The sequence below is a fragment of the Equus quagga genome, unplaced genomic scaffold (genome assembly GCF_021613505.1).
Source record: "Equus quagga isolate Etosha38 unplaced genomic scaffold, UCLA_HA_Equagga_1.0 203_RagTag, whole genome shotgun sequence".
Taxonomy (NCBI): domain Eukaryota; kingdom Metazoa; phylum Chordata; class Mammalia; order Perissodactyla; family Equidae; genus Equus; species Equus quagga.
Window position 1 is genome coordinate 10,290,507 of NW_025798627.1, and position 17,875 is coordinate 10,308,381.

Below are 17,875 nucleotides of genomic sequence, written 5' to 3' on the forward strand. Positions count from 1 at the left end.
TATGAAGTCTTAGATCATGAAATGTTTATTTTCATTAGTTTAAGAGACCATAACATCTTCATTCTCCCCTGAAGATGCCACTGGGCCTCAGAATGTATGTTGTCATTGTTGCTGAAGGCATTATCATTATTACTATCAATGACCATCCCCTATTTTATGCAATATGTATAACAGTAGAGTCAGTTTGATATTAAGAGTTCAGATTCCGGAGACAAAATGCCTGGATTTGAGTCCTGCTTCTACTATTTGTAAGTTGTAAGATCTTTAGCAAGTTACTTAATCTTTCTGTGTTTCAGTTTTCTAATCTGTAAAATGGGAATAATACTAGACTGATCTCATTGACTCATTGGGAGAATTAAATTGTTAATATATTGAAGTGTTTAGAATAGTTTGGCGCATGGTGAATCCTATATGTGATAGCTATTACTTTTTATTTCATTGAGTTAATGATAGGTTACCATCTTGTGAAATTTCAGTTGTACATTAATGTTTGTCATTTGTGTTGTAGGTGCACCACTTCACCCTTTGTGCCCACCCCCAACCCCACCTTTCCCCTGGTATCCACTAAACTGTTCTCTTAGTCCACGTTTTTAAATTCCTCATATGAGTGGAGTCATACACAGATTATCCTTCTCTAGCTGGCTTATTTCACTTAACATAATTCCCTCAAGGTCCATCCATGTTATTGCAAATGGAATGATTTCATTCTGTTTTGCAGCTGAGTAGTATTCCATTGTATATATGTACCCCATCTTCTTTATCCATTCATCTGTTGATGGGCACTTAGGTTGCTTCCATGTCTTGGCTATTGTAAATAATGCTGCAATGAACATTGGGGTACATAGGACTTTTGGGATTGCTGACTTCAAGCTCTTTGGAGAGATACCCAGTAGTGGGATGGCTGGATCGTATGGTAGTTCTATTTTTAATTTTTTGAGGAATCTCCATACTGTTTTCCATAGTGGCTGCACCAGTTTGCATTCCCACTAGCAGTGTATGAGGGTTCCTTTTTCTCCACAACCTCTCCAACATTTGTTACTATTAGTTTTAGATATTTTTGTCATTCTAATGGGTGTAAGGTGATATCTTAGTGTAGTTTTGATTTGCATTTCCCTGATTATCAGCAATGATGAGCATCTTTTCATGTGCCTATTGGCCATCCGTATATCTTCTTTGGAGAAATGTCTGTTCATGTCTCCTGCCCATTTTTTGATTGGGTTGTTTGATTTTTTGCTGTTGAGTTGTGAGAGTTCTTTATATATTATGGATATTAAGCCTTTGTCAGATATATGACTTGCAAAGATTTTTTCCCAGTTAGTGGGTTGTTTTTTTGTTTCAATCCTGTTTTCATTTGCCTTGAAGAAGCTCTTTAGTCTGATGAAGTCCCATTTGCTTATTCTTTCTATTGTTTCCCTTCTCTGAGAGGACATGGTGTCCAAAAAGATCCTTTTAATACTGATGTCAAAGAGTGTACTGCCTACGTTTTCTTCTAGAAGCCTTATGGTTTCAGGTCTCACCTTTAGGTCTTTGATCCATTTTGAGTTTATTTTGGTGAATGGTGAAAAAGAATGGTCAATTTTCATTCTTTTACATGTGGCTTTCCAGTTTTCCCAGCACCATTTGTTGAAAAGACTTTCTTTTCTCCATTGTATGCCCTCAGCTCCTTTGTCGAAAATAAGCTGTCCATAGATGTGTGGTTTTATTTCTGGGCTTTCAATTCTGTTCCATTGATCTGTGCACCTGTTTTTGTACCAGTACCATGCTGTTTTGGTTACTGTAGCTTTGTAGTATGTTTTGAAGTCAGGGATTGTGATGCCTCCCGTTTTGTTCTTTTTTCTCAGGATTGCTTTAGAAATTCGGGTCTTTTGTTGCCCCATATGAATTTTAGGATTCTTTGTTTTAATTCTGTAAAGAATGGCATTGGGATTCTGATCGAGATGGCGTTGAATCTGTAGATTGCTTTAGGTAGAACGGACATTTTAATGATGTTTATTCTTCCAATCCATGTACATGGAATGTCTTTCCATCTCCTTACGTCGTCAGCCACTTCTCTCAGAAAGGCCTTGTAATTTTCATTATATAGGTCCTTCACTTCCTTAGTTAAATTTACCCCGAGGTATTTTATTATTTTTGTTGTGATTGTGAATGGTATTGTGTTCTTGAGTTCTTTTTCTGTTAGTTCATTATTAGAATATAGAAATGCTACTGATTTATGCAAATTGATTTTGTACCCTGCAACTTTGCTGTAGTTGTTGATTACTTCTAATAGTTTTCCAATGTATTCTTTGGGGTTTTCTATATATAAGATCATGTCATCTGCAAACAACGAGAGTTTCATTTCTTCACTCCCTATTTGGATTCCTTTTATTCCTTTTTCTTGCCTGATTGCTCTGGCCAGGACCTCCAGTACTCTGTTAAATAAGAGTGGTGATAGAGGGCATCCTTGTCTCGTTCCTGTTTTCAGGGGGATGGCATTTAGTTTTTGCCCATTGAGTATGATGTTGGCTAGGGGTTTGTCATATATGGCCTTTATTATGTGAGGTAATTTCATTCTATGCCCATTTTGTTCAGAGTTTTTATCATAAATGGCTGTTGGATCTTGTCAAACACCTTCTCTGCATCTATTGACATGATCATGTGGTTTTTATTCCTCAGTTTGTTGATGTGGTGTATCACGTTGATTGATTTGCAGATGTTGAACCATCCCTGTGATCCTGGTATGAATCCCACCTGATCCTGATGCATGATTCTTTTGATGAATTGCTGAATTCTGGTTGTCAAAATTTTGTTTAGAATTTTTGCATCTATGTTCATCAGTGATATTGGCCTATAGTTCTCTTTTTTCATGGTGTCTTTGTCAGGTTTTGGTATCAGCGTGACGTTGGCCTCATAGAATGTGTTAGGAAGTGTTCCATCCTCCCTAATTTTTTGGAATAGCTTGAAAAGGATAGGTATTAAATCCTCTCTGAAAGTTTGGTAGAATTCCTCAGGAAAGCCATCTGGTCCTGGGGTTTTATACTTTGGGATGTTTTTGATTGCTATTTCAATCTCGTTCCTTGTGATTGGTCTGTTCAAATTGTCTGCCTCTTCTTGAGTGAGCTTTGGGAGATTGTAGGAGTCCAAGAATTTATCCATTTCCTCTAGGTTATCCATTCTGTTGGCATATAGTTTTTCGTAGTATTCTCTTATAATCCGTTGTATTTCTGCAGAGTCTGTTGTTATTTCTCCTCTTTCATTTCTGATTTTGTTTATTTGAGCTTTCTCCCTTTTTTTCTTTGTAAGTCTGGTTAGGGGTTTGTCGATTTTATTTATCTTCTCAAAGAACCAGCTCTTTGTTTCATTGACCCTTTCTACTGCCTTTTTCATTTCAATAGTATTTATTTCTGCTCTGATTTTTATTATTTCTCTCCTTCTGCTGACTTTGGGCTTTATTTGTTCTTTTTTCTCTAGTTCAGTTAGGTGTAGTTTAAGATTGCTTATTTGGGATTTTTCTTGTTTGTTAAGATGTGCCTGTATTGTGATGAATTTTCCTCTTAATACAGCTTTTGCTGTATCCCATATCAGTTGGTATGGCATGTTATCATTTTCATTTGTTTCCAGGTATTTTTTGATTTCTTCTTTAATTTCTTCAATGATCCATTGCTTGTTCAGTAGTGTGTTGTTTAGTCTCCACATCTTTGTGCCTTTCTCAGCTTTTTTCTTGTAATTAATTTCTAGCCTTATAGCATTATGATTGGAGAAGATGCTTGTTATTATTTCAATTTTTTAAAATTTGTAGATGCTTGCCTTGTTTCCCAGCATATGGTCTATCCTTGAGAATGTTCCATGTGCACTTGAGAAGCATGTGTATTCTGCTGTTTTAGGATGGAGTGCTCTCTATATATCTATTAAGTCCAATTGTTTTAGTTTTTCATTTAGCTCCTATTTCCTTGTTGATTCTCTGTCTGGATGATCTGTCCATTGATGTGAGTAGGGTGTTGAGGTCCCCTACTATTATTGTGTTGATTTTAACATCTTCCTTTAGGTCTGTTAATAGTTGCTTTATGAACTTTGGTGCTTCTTGTTGGCTGCATAGATATTTATAAGCGTTATTTCTTCTTGATGAAGTGTCCCTTTGATCATTATATATTGTCCCTCTGTGTCTCTCTTTACCTGCCTTATTTTGAAATCCGTTTCGTCTGCTATAAGAAGTGCAACACCTGCTTTCTTTTGCTTGCTATTAGCTTGAAGTATTGTCTTCCACCCCTTCACTCTGAGCCTGCGTTTGTCCTTGGGGCTGAGGTGTGTTTCCTGGAGGCAACAAATTGTTGGATCTTGTTCTTTAATCCATTTTGACACTCTGTGTCTTTTTATTGGAGAGTTCAATCTGTTTACATTGAGAGTGATTATTGATGCACGTGGACTTAATGCTGTCAATCTGTCACTCATTATCTTGTTTTCCTGCATTTCTTTTCCTGTGCGCTTTAGCCTACCCATTTAATATGGTAATTTCTTATGCTGGGTTTCTTAGATTTTTCCTTATTTATGTTTTGTGGCTCTGTTCTGTTTTTTAGTTTAGTGGCTACCCTGAAGTTTGTATTTAGACTCTCATGTATAATACAGTCTATTCTCTGGTGGTCTCTTACTTACTTGGCCTATACTGATTTAGACCCTTTGCTCTTCCCCTCCTAAATAATTATTTTCATTTCTTATTCCAACTCGTGTTATGAATTTGTAGTTAGAGTGATACGATCGTCCTTGCTTTGGTAGTTTCCTTACCTTTACCCTAATGCTATAGCTGAATATTTGCTATCCTGTTCTGGTTCTATCCATCAGTCTCCCTAGTCTGTGGTTTGTGACCCCTTTCTCCCTTTTTTCTTTTTTCAGGTATGAGAGCCTTCTTGAGGATTTCTTGCAGTGGAGGGCTTTTAGTTACAAATTCCCTTAACTTTTGTTTGTCTGGAAAAGATTTAATTTCTCCTTCATATCTGAAGGAAATTCTTGCTGGATAGAGTATTCTAGGCTGAAGATTTTTATCTTTTAAAGCTTTGAATATGTCACTCCATTCTCTCCTAGCTTGTAAGGTTTCTGTAGAGAAATCCGCTGAAAGTCTGATAGGAGCTCCTTTGTAGGTTATTCTCTTCTTTCTTGCTTCCCTGAGTATTCTTTCTTTGTCTTTTCTTCTTGCCATTTGTACTACTATGTGCCTTGCAGTAGGTCTTTTTACATTGACATATCTAGGAGATCTGAAAACTTCCTCTACACACATTTCTCTGTCAATCCCTAGACTTGGGAAGTTCTCTTCTATAATTTCATTAAGCACAGTTTCTGCTCCATTTTCCTTTTCCACGTTCTCAGGAATTCCTATGACCCTTAAGTTCTTACTCCTCATTGAATCCACTATCTCTCGGAGATTTTCCTCATTTTTTTTAATTCTTAGTTCTCTTTCTTCCTCTGTCTGGAGCCATTCAGCCTGTCTATCTTCAATTACATTAATTTGCTCTTCTATGGTGTCTACACGGGCATTCAGGGAATCTGTATTCTGTTTCATCTGGTCCATTGTGTTTTTCATCTCTAGTAATTCTGTTTGATTCTTCTTTATAGTTTCAATCTCTTTTGTGAAGTAACTCCAGAACTCATTGGCTTGTTTCTCTATCTTTCTCTCTACCTCATTGAGTTTTTTGATTACAGCTGCTCCGAACTCATTGTTACTTAGTTTACTTAATTCCAAGTCCTCAGGACTTAATTATATGTTTTTATTGTTTTCCTTCTAGTCTGGTGCTTTTATAAAGTGCTGGATGGTAGAGGAGTGGTTTTTACGCATGGTGGTAGATTTTGGTTGAAGTTACAGCCTGTTGCCACTAGATGAGTGTCGAGAGCCAGGTGTTCTGAGCTCTCCGCCTTCGGGAAAGATGGCGGCGCCCAGTGAGCTTTTCTGTGAGGGAGGGGCTGCTTTTCTCACATGCTGATCTGGATTCGGATCAGTTCTGTTCTCTGGTCTCCCAAGGCCCTGGGTTTATGGGGTCCCTGGGCACAGAAGCTTTCCCCCATCAGCAGGTTTCCACTGTACCAGTGGCAGGAGTCCTGGATGATCCCCCTGTTGTGTGGCCCCTCCCCAACTCCTTCCCGGACCCTTGCAGCAGGGATCGCAGACTCTAGGGGAAGGAGCGACGTTCTCTCCTACCCCATTCCAGCTTCTCCGAGGCCATCAGCAAGGTCTCTGTTCTCTGCCTTCTTGGTATTGTAGGTCTCTAATGTGTTGGCATTAGATTTATTCTCTGAAATTCAGTTTTCCCACTCCTTTGTTGTATTTTGGAGGGGAGAGAGTCCTGGGTCAGCTCACCCTGCCATTTTGCTCCGCCCCTTTTCCAAAACGCTCCCCTTTTTGGTAATTTTCCTTTATTACACATTTGCTTATTTTAGTTATTCATCAAAACTGCCACTGAAATGATCTTGATAAAACATTAATTTTTTTTTACCTTTTTCAAACATGGCTGCTCCCCCCCGACCCCCGCCCATGTCCTTTCTGCTCAGATCCCCAAGTTTCATATTCTAGGCTGCAGAATGCTACTGCTTAACCTCTTGGAGAACAAATCAGACTTTTCCTTTTTCACAAACATTCTTTGGCTATGACAAGCTTTCTCATTATTTCACATAGTACCAAACATATCCACATAGAAATATGAAATAAATGTATCAAACATTCAGAAAATTCCCCATTTATAAGTAAGTGCTCTTAAGCTGAAGAAGCGTTGAAAGACATAGATAACAGCAAAGCATTTTTATTCAGGGATTATAATACTAATAGAAATATCATTCAGCAAGGCAGAATAAGGGAAATAAAATACTTTACAAAAGCTTGGACTTTGTGGACTCTCTGTTAGGGATGCAAATATGTAGACTTTATTTAGTCTGCTTTGCTCACATCTCTGTCAAACTCCTGGCTGGTTTTAAATGATGTCCAAAGACTCAACTAATAGACAGAACTCCAGAGACAAATCAACTTCACATATATACGAAAGGCAGACATATATACATATTCTATTTTGTCTTTGGGTTCATTCATTGACTGGCTACGCAGATCAACCTCTTTAAAATTGGAAACAGTATATTACAATGGAAAGAAAAATGGATGTTGAATAGGAGACTTGATTTCTAGACCTAATTTTGCTAGTATCTTGTTGTGTAGGCTTGAGCAAAGCACCTAACCTCTCTGGGCCTCAACTTACTTTATCAAGAAAATGATGGAGTTGGAATAAATGAGTCCCAAAGTCCTTTCAACACTAAAAGTCTTTGAATCTGTAACAGATGTCTTTTTTTTTTAAGAAAAAAGACACTGTAGTCTGTAGTAAAATGTTATAAAGAATAATTAATTTGAAGTTTTTAGTTTCTATTCAGTACTTTCTAGCAGCTACATTACACTTTTTTAGAACATTCTCATATATGTAGAATAATAGTTTACAATGATGATGGCCTTCAAAATTATGTTTAATAACTATTTCAGTTACTAGGAAAAACCTAGTGGGGTGGGGGGAGAACTAAGCATCTTCTTTAAAATAGGCATATGTTTTTTAGAAATTAAATTTTTTTTTAATGCATCTGAAGAATTGTGAGGTTAGTAATGTTAAGTATTTATTGTCATTTCTCTTTTTCCAAAACAAAGTCACAATTCAACAAACTGCCAGTTATTACTATGTTCTTATTTGTTTTCACATTGTTTAGCATAAAAAATGCTTATAGCTTCCCACTCTAAAGAAGGTAATGAAAAAATAACATTTTATAGCTTCTAATTTCCTTCTAAATACGTGTCAGTATTGCTTTGGCATATAAAAGGACATTTTCAAACGGCTACAGATGCAGAATCAATATATATGATAGTATATATCATTTTTTAATTGGAGAAAATGACAGTTAAGGTTCAATTTATATGCTCATTCTTCAATTTTAAAATGTTTGGAATGACTGTAAGTTGTATATATTTGCATTATTGAGACCAGTTCTAAAATCTAAGAAAACTTTTTTAAACGGCTCTACATAAAATTGATTTTTTTGAGTGGTTCCTTTGCTTTGAGATTAACTAAAAACTCATTTTTGAACAACTGAAATGAATTATATGGAACGCAGTTGAGCTCTTCATGTTTTTTACATTCCCCCTGGTATCCAAAACGAGCAAAATTGGCAAATGCTTATGTTTGCTGCTAGTACGAAGCTGCTTTAAAGAATCTTATGAATTTGGAAGTCTAAACCATTTTGGATGTTTTAGCAATGCATCTCATGGTTACAGAGAAGTACCTTTCGCCCAACTTTTAATGATTCCACAGGGTTCAGTTAGAATATGTTTTCTTTTTTTTTTTTTTTTTGACACAGCTGTAGATATCACTTACTTCTAAGACCCACATTTTCTCCTAAGTCATAAACCAATATTAACATTTCATTGAAAGGTAATTTATCATATAGTCACCAAAAATAATTTGAGAGGCATTAGTAAAATGATTTATATTAAAAGCTTTCTTTACCATGACTCATTAGGCCACATAATGTTGCAACTGTCTCTCTTCATTAGCTTCTTACTTATAAAACTCCATTTCCTTATATTTCTATATTTGATTTTAAGGCCAAGATAATCTTTGCATTAACATCTTGTTCCAGATTTGGAGCAAGTTGTTGAAAACTAAAGGTAATAGGAATGTATGATTACAATGGTATTTTTCTTCAACAATCAAAGCCTTCTCTTGTGTGTAAACCTACTTGGTGGGAGGTATTGAGTCTCCTGCCCTGCTTGCAGGAAAAGCCATTCCCTCCCCACTGAAACTCTCAGGCTGCCCCTGCAGCTATTTGGGCTGGCCTCCCTGTTTCTGATGTAAACAGAAAAGATACAATCCCTGACACATACTCTAAGAAGTTTGTTCTGTTTTTCAGATAGTAGCGCAAATGCTAAATTATTCTCAAGAGATGATAATAACTAGTACAACTCTAGAGTTGACAAGACATTCTCTACAATAAAGATTTTAATAATAAGCTTTTAATGAAAGACATTGGTCTGAGGGTTTTTTAATATATTTACTCATTTAAATCTCATAACAATCCATTGAGGCAGGTACAATCATTAATCTCATTCTACAAATAAGAAAACTCAAGGATAGAAAAGTTACGTAATTCAGCTATGGGAGCTGGAATTTGAACCTAGATATAAAATTCTGGTAGTGTCAATGGAAGTGTTCTCTCGTGGGGTGCTGCTAGGTTCTGATTTCCCTATATCAATGACTACTGAACAGGTTTAGCTAGAAGTTTCAAATGTAAGTGGCTAAGATGGGGATCTCAACTACTAAGGTTAGAATCCTCAAGTTTTAACCACTTACTGTCATATCTGAGATTCTGTCTGGGTTTTGTTTCTTTGTGTGTTCTTTGTTGCTTTTTGAGGCCCAATAAAAGCTTATAGGATATAAATGTTGAGGAAGATTAGGTTGTGAAGGTTGAGAAAGGATGGCTAGTAACCACACAACTCACTGAGGCAGGAAGATCTGAAGACTCAGCTCAGTCAAACCTTCTTTCTCATCAAACACATCTGGTGGCAAACAATGCATGTTTCACATATGAAACTCTGCTACCTTTAGAAATCATTAAAACATAACAATCTTTGTTTTTAAACCTCTCTTTGACATTCATATTTTATTTTGTTGGCCATCATCTATTTAGTTTTCTTCCAAAATTCTTTGTTTCACGTGCCTGTTCTTTCTCCCCAGGGAAGCCATTTGGTATAAACCTAATTCGGCCTCACCTTGTCTTTCCAAAAGGACCTGACCAAGGCCGTTGAGCATGCATTGTGTATCTGCTTTAGATATCCCCTATGGCAAGAACAAAGGCCCTTGAGATTAAGGTGCAACTTCCCTCCCCCTCCCAAACTTGGCATTTCCTTAAGGATTAAGCATCTTTCCTTAGGCTAGGAACCGATTGCTGCGCTCACCTGTAACCACCCAGCTCGAGACAATAGACTTGCCTCCTGCTATGCCCACCAAGATGGCAGACCCACTACCTTCTGTGTCCATCAAGCGCTGTGCCAACAGGGCAATCTTGTGACTATTGTGGGAGGGACATTTCAATCATATGCGAAACGTCCTGTGTGGGGGTATATAACCACTCTGTATACCTCACTTCTTTGGTGCCCTTTCTTCCTTCAGGAAGAAAGGCCCCAGGCTATGTTCCTCAGATTTCAGCTCAGAATAAACTCACCCAAATTTTCATTTATAGATTGGTTATGGATTATTTTCATCAACACAATCCATCTAGAGATCCTGTCAGCATTATCTTGAAAACATACTCAGACGCCCACTACTTCTCTCCCTCAGCTCCTACTCAGCTGCAAGTCACAACACACCTTCCTTGCCTGCACTCCTGCCCCAGACTTCCAATGTGTGCATGCCGTTGCCTCCTGGCAGCTAATTCCTGTTAAAAATGTGTCTCAGGTCTTGTCACTCTTTCTCTCAAAACTCTCTAAATTGAGGGCTTCTCAAATTTTACAGTGGCTAACGGGCCCGGCAAGAACTACAGGACACCTCCCTCCCCCACCCCCACTCTACTCCACGGGTGCCTTTATATTATATTTTCTCTACTTCTCTGTGTTCCAACCACCCTGGCCCCAGGCTGGTCCTTGACTAGGCAAGCATGGTCCCAGCTTCCACCTACTAGCTGTGTCTGGAATACTCTTCTCCCATCCAGTCCCGTGCCTCACTCCCTCACTTCCTTTAGGCCTCTGCCCTGCTCAGAGGTCTTCCCTGACCACTTTAGGTAACGTGGCACTCGCTTTCCTCCTTCTCCCAGTCTCAACAGCCTGCTTTATTTTTCTCCATTGCAGTTATTACAGCCTGGAACACTGTGTTAATAAATAAAATATTGTGCTAATACTACATTATGTATACTAATATATATATATATACACTATGTACTATAAGATACTATATAAATAATGCTAGTGAATATTCTATTAACAAATAAAAATATACTTATTATTTTCTTATCAGGTGTCTCTCAAAAAAGCATTATTGGGGCCGGCCCAGTGGCACAGCGGTTAAGGGCGCACATTCTACTTTGGTGGCCCAGGATTCGGATCCCGGTGAGGACAAGGCACCTCTTGGCAAGCCATGCTGTGGCAGGCGTCCCACATATAAAGTAGAGGAAGATGGGCATGGATGTTAGCTCAGGGCTAATCTTCCTCAAAAAAAAAAAAGCATTATTTTGCTTATTATATGTGAGTCTCAGGAGGGATGGCATATATTAGGAGCTGAATTCAAATGAAGAAGCACATGTGTGAATGAAAGAGCACATAAATGAACCTATATTTACATTTTACTATATTTTCCTACTATGTTTATATGCATATTTCAGAAATTATTTTAAGATGTTATATTCAGTGGGGATGTGGTTAAACTTACATGTGGATATCTCTCCTATTAAAAATTTAATTGCTCTTTTAAGCAGCTCCCCACTATCACTATTTTATGATTTAAATTAATTAAATCTAGTGAAGTCTTTGGTACTATTTAAAGGCAGATTACTGCTTAAAGGCAGTGGCTTCAGACTATTAGGACTATGAACCACAATTTTATGGAATAGATTGATGTTTACTATATGTATTCTGAAAATTTCTTTTCTTTTTCTCTTCTGTTCTATTTCATCTTTAAATACATGCCTCTCATGATGCACTGCATTGATTTTATGACCCAATTTTTTTCACGGAGCATAACCTGCAGTTTGAAAAACATCACTACAGAGTACACAGGATAATATGCAGAATTCCCAATGATCTAGTATTAATGCTGTCACTGCTCATTAAAAAAAATAAAAACTAATGAATTCTACATAGAATAATACTTTTGAAACCAACTATTATTTTATATCCACATATGATCTAAAACAGACACAGTATGAATATTAAACATGAATTTTTGAAATAGAATTTTCTATAAAATGGAAGAATGTAGAACTAAAATATGTCTTAAAAAAGAAGGTAAAAGAATTGTAACATTAAAGCAGAAAACTATTACTTTAAAACTGAAAACATCTTGGGGACTGGCCATGTGATGTAGTGATTAAGTTGGCGTGCTCCGCTGTGGCGGCCCAGGTTCACAGGTTCGGATCCCAGGCCCAGACCTACACCACTGGTCAGCCATGCTGTAGCAGTGACCCACATACAAAATACAGGAAGACTGGCACAGATATTAGCTTAGGGCTAATTTTCCTCAAGTAAAAAAAGAGGCAGATTGGCAACAGATATAAGCTCAGGGCAAATTTTCCTCAGCAAAAAAAAAATCTGCAAACATCTCAATGTAAATGTTATTACATTATTTCCCAAGAGAGAAATAATTCTTAAACAGCTCTCTTAAATTCAGCAGATTAATTTGTAACCAGTGGGTTCCAAAAATGAGTGAAACGATTGGAATCTTTTAATGGCATGATCATTCTCCCTTTTAGCTAAGATGAAAATGGATATTTTTCTTTTTCCCCACATACAAAGTATTCCTCTGTTGCATCAATTCTTCCCGTGGAATATTTAGCACATCTTTATTTTCCACTATATGTTTATCTGCTACCCTATATAAACTGACAACTACACACTTGGACCAGTAAAATAATTTCCTAAGACATTTAATGTCATCCTATCTCTGTTGATCCAAATCAGCTTTCAGATCACTAGAGACTTATCTTCCCCAAATCCTATTTGATTAGTTCACTATTCAAACTGTTTCTCCTGCCATTCGAATCCTTCCCAATTTATCTTTTTGGCCTTGTCCATCATTAGTACCTGTGATGGTCAGTGTCATGCGTCAACTTGGCCAGGTTACACTATCTGGTTATTCAATCAAATGCTAACCTAGTTGTTGCCATGAAGTTATTTTGTAGATATGATTAACATCTATAATCAGCTGACTTTACATAAAGGAGATCATCCCATATAATCTGGGTGGGCTTGATACAACCAATCTGAAGGCATTAAGAACAGAACTGAGACAGAACTGCTGTGTCTCTGAAGAAGGAATTCCATCCATGGTCACCTCCCACCCAAGGGTTTCCAGCCTGTCTTTCTTGAGGGCCTGCCATACGGATTTCAGACTTGCCTAGTCAGCCCTCCAACAACTGTGCAATCCATTCCTTGAAATAAATGTGTGTGTGTATGTACATCCTACTAGTTCTGTTTCTCAGATGGAATCCTGACTGATAAAGTTCTTTACCATCATCAGTATTTTATGGCCCAGCCCAACTTCTGCCAGATTTGGTTTGGGCCTTAGACCTTACTAACAATACTCATCCTCCTTCAGATGTCTCAGCTTGAATTGGTTATTCCACCCCTGTTTTTGACCCTTGGAAATCCTACCTTGCTCCCACTTTCATAAAACAGGAGAGACTCTATTCTCTGAATCTCTATAGCTTTCTGTTAAGTGCCATTTGAATGGCACAAAACATGATCTGCCTTTTATGTTAGTTATTTTTGCATGATATCTCCCTATAACAATAAGATCCATGAGAATATGAGCCATGTGTCATATAGCTCTGAAGCTTCACCAACATTCAGTGAAGTTTCAGCAACAGCACATTATACATAATAGCAATTTAATGAACGAATGAATAATCAAGTGTTATTACATACACAAAAGAAGCAAACCTTTGGAGTCAAATAGACTTCAGTTTTTTAGTCTGGCTCTGTCTTACTAGCTTTGTGATAATAAGCAAATTACTTAATCTTTCAGCCTTAGCCTTCTCTTACGTAAAGATTAATAATCACCATACTGGGTCATAGGAAATACTAAATGAGATCATGTAAAAACACACCAGCACAGTGGCTGGCATATACTTGGGCTCAATGAAATGTAACGATTTTGTAATTGCCTTGGAAAGGTTATTATGCATTAATTCATCAAATACATATATACTGAACACTTACTATGAGGCACTTTGGTAAGTCCTGTGATAAATACAAAGATAAATTAATGATTGCTAACCTTTATTGAGTAGTTATTTTATTCCAGATACTCTTCTAATACTTATCTAATACCCTTATGTCCATAGCAACTCTAATGAGAAATCACTGCTATCCCTATTTCCAGATCAATAACCATACACACAGAAAGGTTAAGTAATTTGCCCAAAGACACATAGCTAGCAATGTTAGGGGTCAAGACAGAAACCAAGGCAATCTAATTCTAGAGTCTGTATTTTTTTCTGTTGTGCTAAGGTAGTCATGTACTCTAATAAGAGATATAGAAAATTTTCAAAAGTAACTATTAATGTTCAATTTAAAACGTTCCACAACAAAGGGAATCCAGAAAAAAATAATGTTCTTCAATTAATTTTAACATAATTTGGTACCCATGACATACACTGTCACTCAAGAGGCCATCTTAGAATAGACTAAACAGCCTGCTCTTCCATGTCTTACTGACCCCTGTCTGGAAGATGTCTCTCTGCCCTTTACTTCGTGTGGGATGTCTTAGAGTTCTTCTGCACCCGTGAATGAGCCCAGGAAACTTTTGCACATAGACAAGCCGATCTCCACTGACACAACCCACAGAGCTAAAGTTAAAGGTAGTTCTAATTAGAATCTTTCAAACCTTTATAAACCAGTTTTTCAAAATGAGACATTTCAATCATATATAAAAATAATCTGTGGTGGTTTCACTTAAAGGATATAATTCCACTATGAGTGATAATATTATCAAAAACTGAGCATGTACTTTAATGTAATAGTGGTTTTCTAGATTAAATTTTTTCTATATAGTTCCTCAATAGCTAATATGAAGACAATCTGTGGAAGAGAGAGATATTAACTCAACTTTTCCCATTGAGTGAACGAAACTTTTCACTCTAAATTGCGGCAATCAATCCTTATGCTAAATCTATAGAAAAATTCATAAGCATTGTAGTGATTTCAAGTACATCAGTTTTCCACAGAAAGCATTTTGGAGCATTTTCTTTTCTGCAAAGTCAACAAGAATTAACATACAGTCGCTGCCCTCTCAAATCTCACTGCTGAGCACTGGCTCTGGGAGAATGTCCTGACGGCCTGCCAACGCTGCTTCCTGCTGGTTCAGACTCAGAGCGGCCTTCCAGAGGTTCCCTATTAAACCATATTGACTTTTGGTTCAATAAATATATTCTCTTCATTTTCCTGAAATAATTCCTCAGACCTAATCTCATTATATCCCAGTACATAGTTTAGTAATCCATAAACCCTCAAGTTCTCTTCTAAAAATAATTTTATCACTTTCTGTTTTCCCTGTGCAGTCCCCAAAGGTCAGTTGCTTACTTCTCATCCATTCTCGTATTCCCAAACTTAACTCTTTAATTCATTTCTGTCTCTTCTAAATTTAGACTCAGATTTCTCCAAAATCTATTTCAGGTTTGGTGCTAATTATAAAATAATACCTTTCTTTAAAGACTTTTCTATAAATTGCATTCATTTATTTGCCCAGTTTTACAACAATGAATCAAATTTCTGCCGACATGGAGTACAGATTGTTTCTATTTCTCTATTAGAATACAGCAAACTGAACAAAGGGTTCACAAAAATATATACGCTTGAGCTTTTTTCTGTGTTTTCTTAATAGTTTAAGTTTTGTTTGTCTCTTTTTTGATGCTCATTACATTCATTAAAATTGTAGCTCATTTCTCTTATTTCCAGGTTAGCTTTTATATTTGTCTGCATAATGCAACAGTAAAATGTTTTTAAAGGAGTGGATTTGTTGAGTTTTTTAATTTTCTACAAGCCATATACTGCAAAAAATTTTAACAATAGCCAAAATCATTTGAAGAAAATTCATGCATGACTTAAACAGAAATTATCAAGGATACTCCTTTTTGTAAAAAAAAAAAAAAAAAAATCACTTATTTGGACAGAAAAATAACTTCCCATGCTGTACACTATAAAATTATTTTATTTATGCAAATTTTTTCAGAGATCATCTACTAGGAAATGCCAATACATAAGCAATCTTTCTAAGATCAACCATGACTTAGTAATAATACTATAACAAAATAAAATTCAATAATATCATAGGAACCATTTTACCTTTGCATTATAGGGAATGTAATGTTTTGATAAAGCTTCAGGCGTATGCATCCAAGTTTTGTCTGCAATGAAGAATACACAGTGTTAAATTATATTACAGGTTCGAAAGGTGTCATATTCATTCATTAGCATCTGTAAGGACTCTGATAAGGCTGGAAGCATCTCTAATTCTGAGATCCTTTTGTTAAATTGAGAAAGAATAACTAGTAAGATATAAGAACGATGAAGCTGGAAAGTGATTACAGGATTCTTTCGTTGGTATAAAAGTCCCTAGCTTTTCCTTTTAAAAGTTTTCAAATAATAAAATGATCCTGAGTTTTAAAGAATATAAAACAATACCATCAGTTGGGCCATGAATAATTACATCAATTATGTGATTAATTGTGTGATCTCTTTCTCCTTTCATTGTATACTCTCATGAATTACAGGTTATTTTTCTTAATTCCCTGATCAATAAAAAGTAACCTGCTCTTTATTCATCGTGATTATTATTTTTTAGCATTAAGAATTAACGATTTAGTAAACGGAAATTTTAACATTAAACTAACAACTGCATTTATTTAAAGCTGAAATAAATCAATCTACTAAGTTCATTTAGAAATCAATATAATATTAGGATAATTTTTTAGTCTAAATTTAGAGAACTATTGATTGAGAGTCTACTATCAGGAGTTTTGGATATAAATAACTTAAATGCAGTAATTTGAAACGTTCCTTAGATTGGTGTAATAGAATATTAGAAATTAAAGTAACTGAAATGATTGATAGAAGATATGGAAACTAATTTGTATTGTATATTATTCATAGAAATAGAAAATATATTTTTCATTCAATTTTTGAACTTTATTTATATATTCCACACATCTTCCAAAATATTTTATGGAAAGTACAAGCAGGAAAAAGGTAAAAAATATTAATGTTTACACAAATCAAATGTGGCTGTTTTTTTGAAACTGCATTAGTTTGTAGCAAACCTTCTCAATCTTCAAGTATGTTATATCTCCTTTAGTGGAGTTTTGTGAGTATCTATTCCTCACAGGAATTTTAAAATTTAGAGTCAATATTATAAACAGAATAGAATCAAAGAAACATTTTACCATGAAAAATGTTAAATAAGTACATACTGAAATGAAATATAAGAAAACTAACAAAGTATCTTCAACATTCAATTCAGAATATTTAAAACTGGGGTTAACAGAAATTAGTTTGATATCATTAATAAGTTCTCAAACTGAGGAAACGTGAAGACAGAGAGAAAATGGCATATATTTTTGGAGCATCAATTATTCTATACCATTTGAAGAATAATGCATTATATTTATGTCAAACATGTTTACAGGCTACACTGAAATATTCACAAGAATTTCTAAGATGAAACATGAAGGATCAATGAAATCCAGGCCTATGGTGCACACTAGGGCTATTTTTGACGACCGAAGTGTACATGTGATAGCTGTATTTGGATGAAATATTTGAGAAGTAATACATTCTAAGCTTCGAAAAGCAATTTTAACATATTGACATTGACATTAACATGTAAAACTTTTATTTCTTGTATGGATTTTCAATTTAATTATAGCTTTCTCTTCATGATTACTACTGGATAGGGATAGGATTAATTCAAGAATAATTTGTACCTAGATTTGGTACATAGTCTTGCCCTTGTATATTAAAAGAAATAAATCACAATACTATATACCAAAACAATAAAAGCACTAAAGACCTGCCTTCAGGAAATCTAAAAAGACATCCAATTTCCTTTTTTACCCCTTAATTCAATTCTCACATCTCCTTTTCCAAAACATACAACACTGTTTCGGAGGATGTAAAGCCTGA

General features: G+C 35.8%; 1 protein-coding gene across 2 annotated transcripts in view; it reads right to left on the reverse strand.

Annotated features, from left to right (window-relative positions):
• The window catches only part of LOC124233510 (PTB domain-containing engulfment adapter protein 1), a 271,296-nt gene that overhangs the window by 94,512 nt on the left and 158,909 nt on the right, over positions 1-17,875 (reverse strand). For both annotated transcript variants that reach the window (XM_046650656.1, XM_046650657.1), the window contains exon 4: positions 16,040-16,101. In XM_046650656.1, coding sequence (XP_046506612.1) covers positions 16,040-16,101 — 62 coding nt within the window. The remainder of the gene's footprint in view (positions 1-16,039; positions 16,102-17,875) is intronic.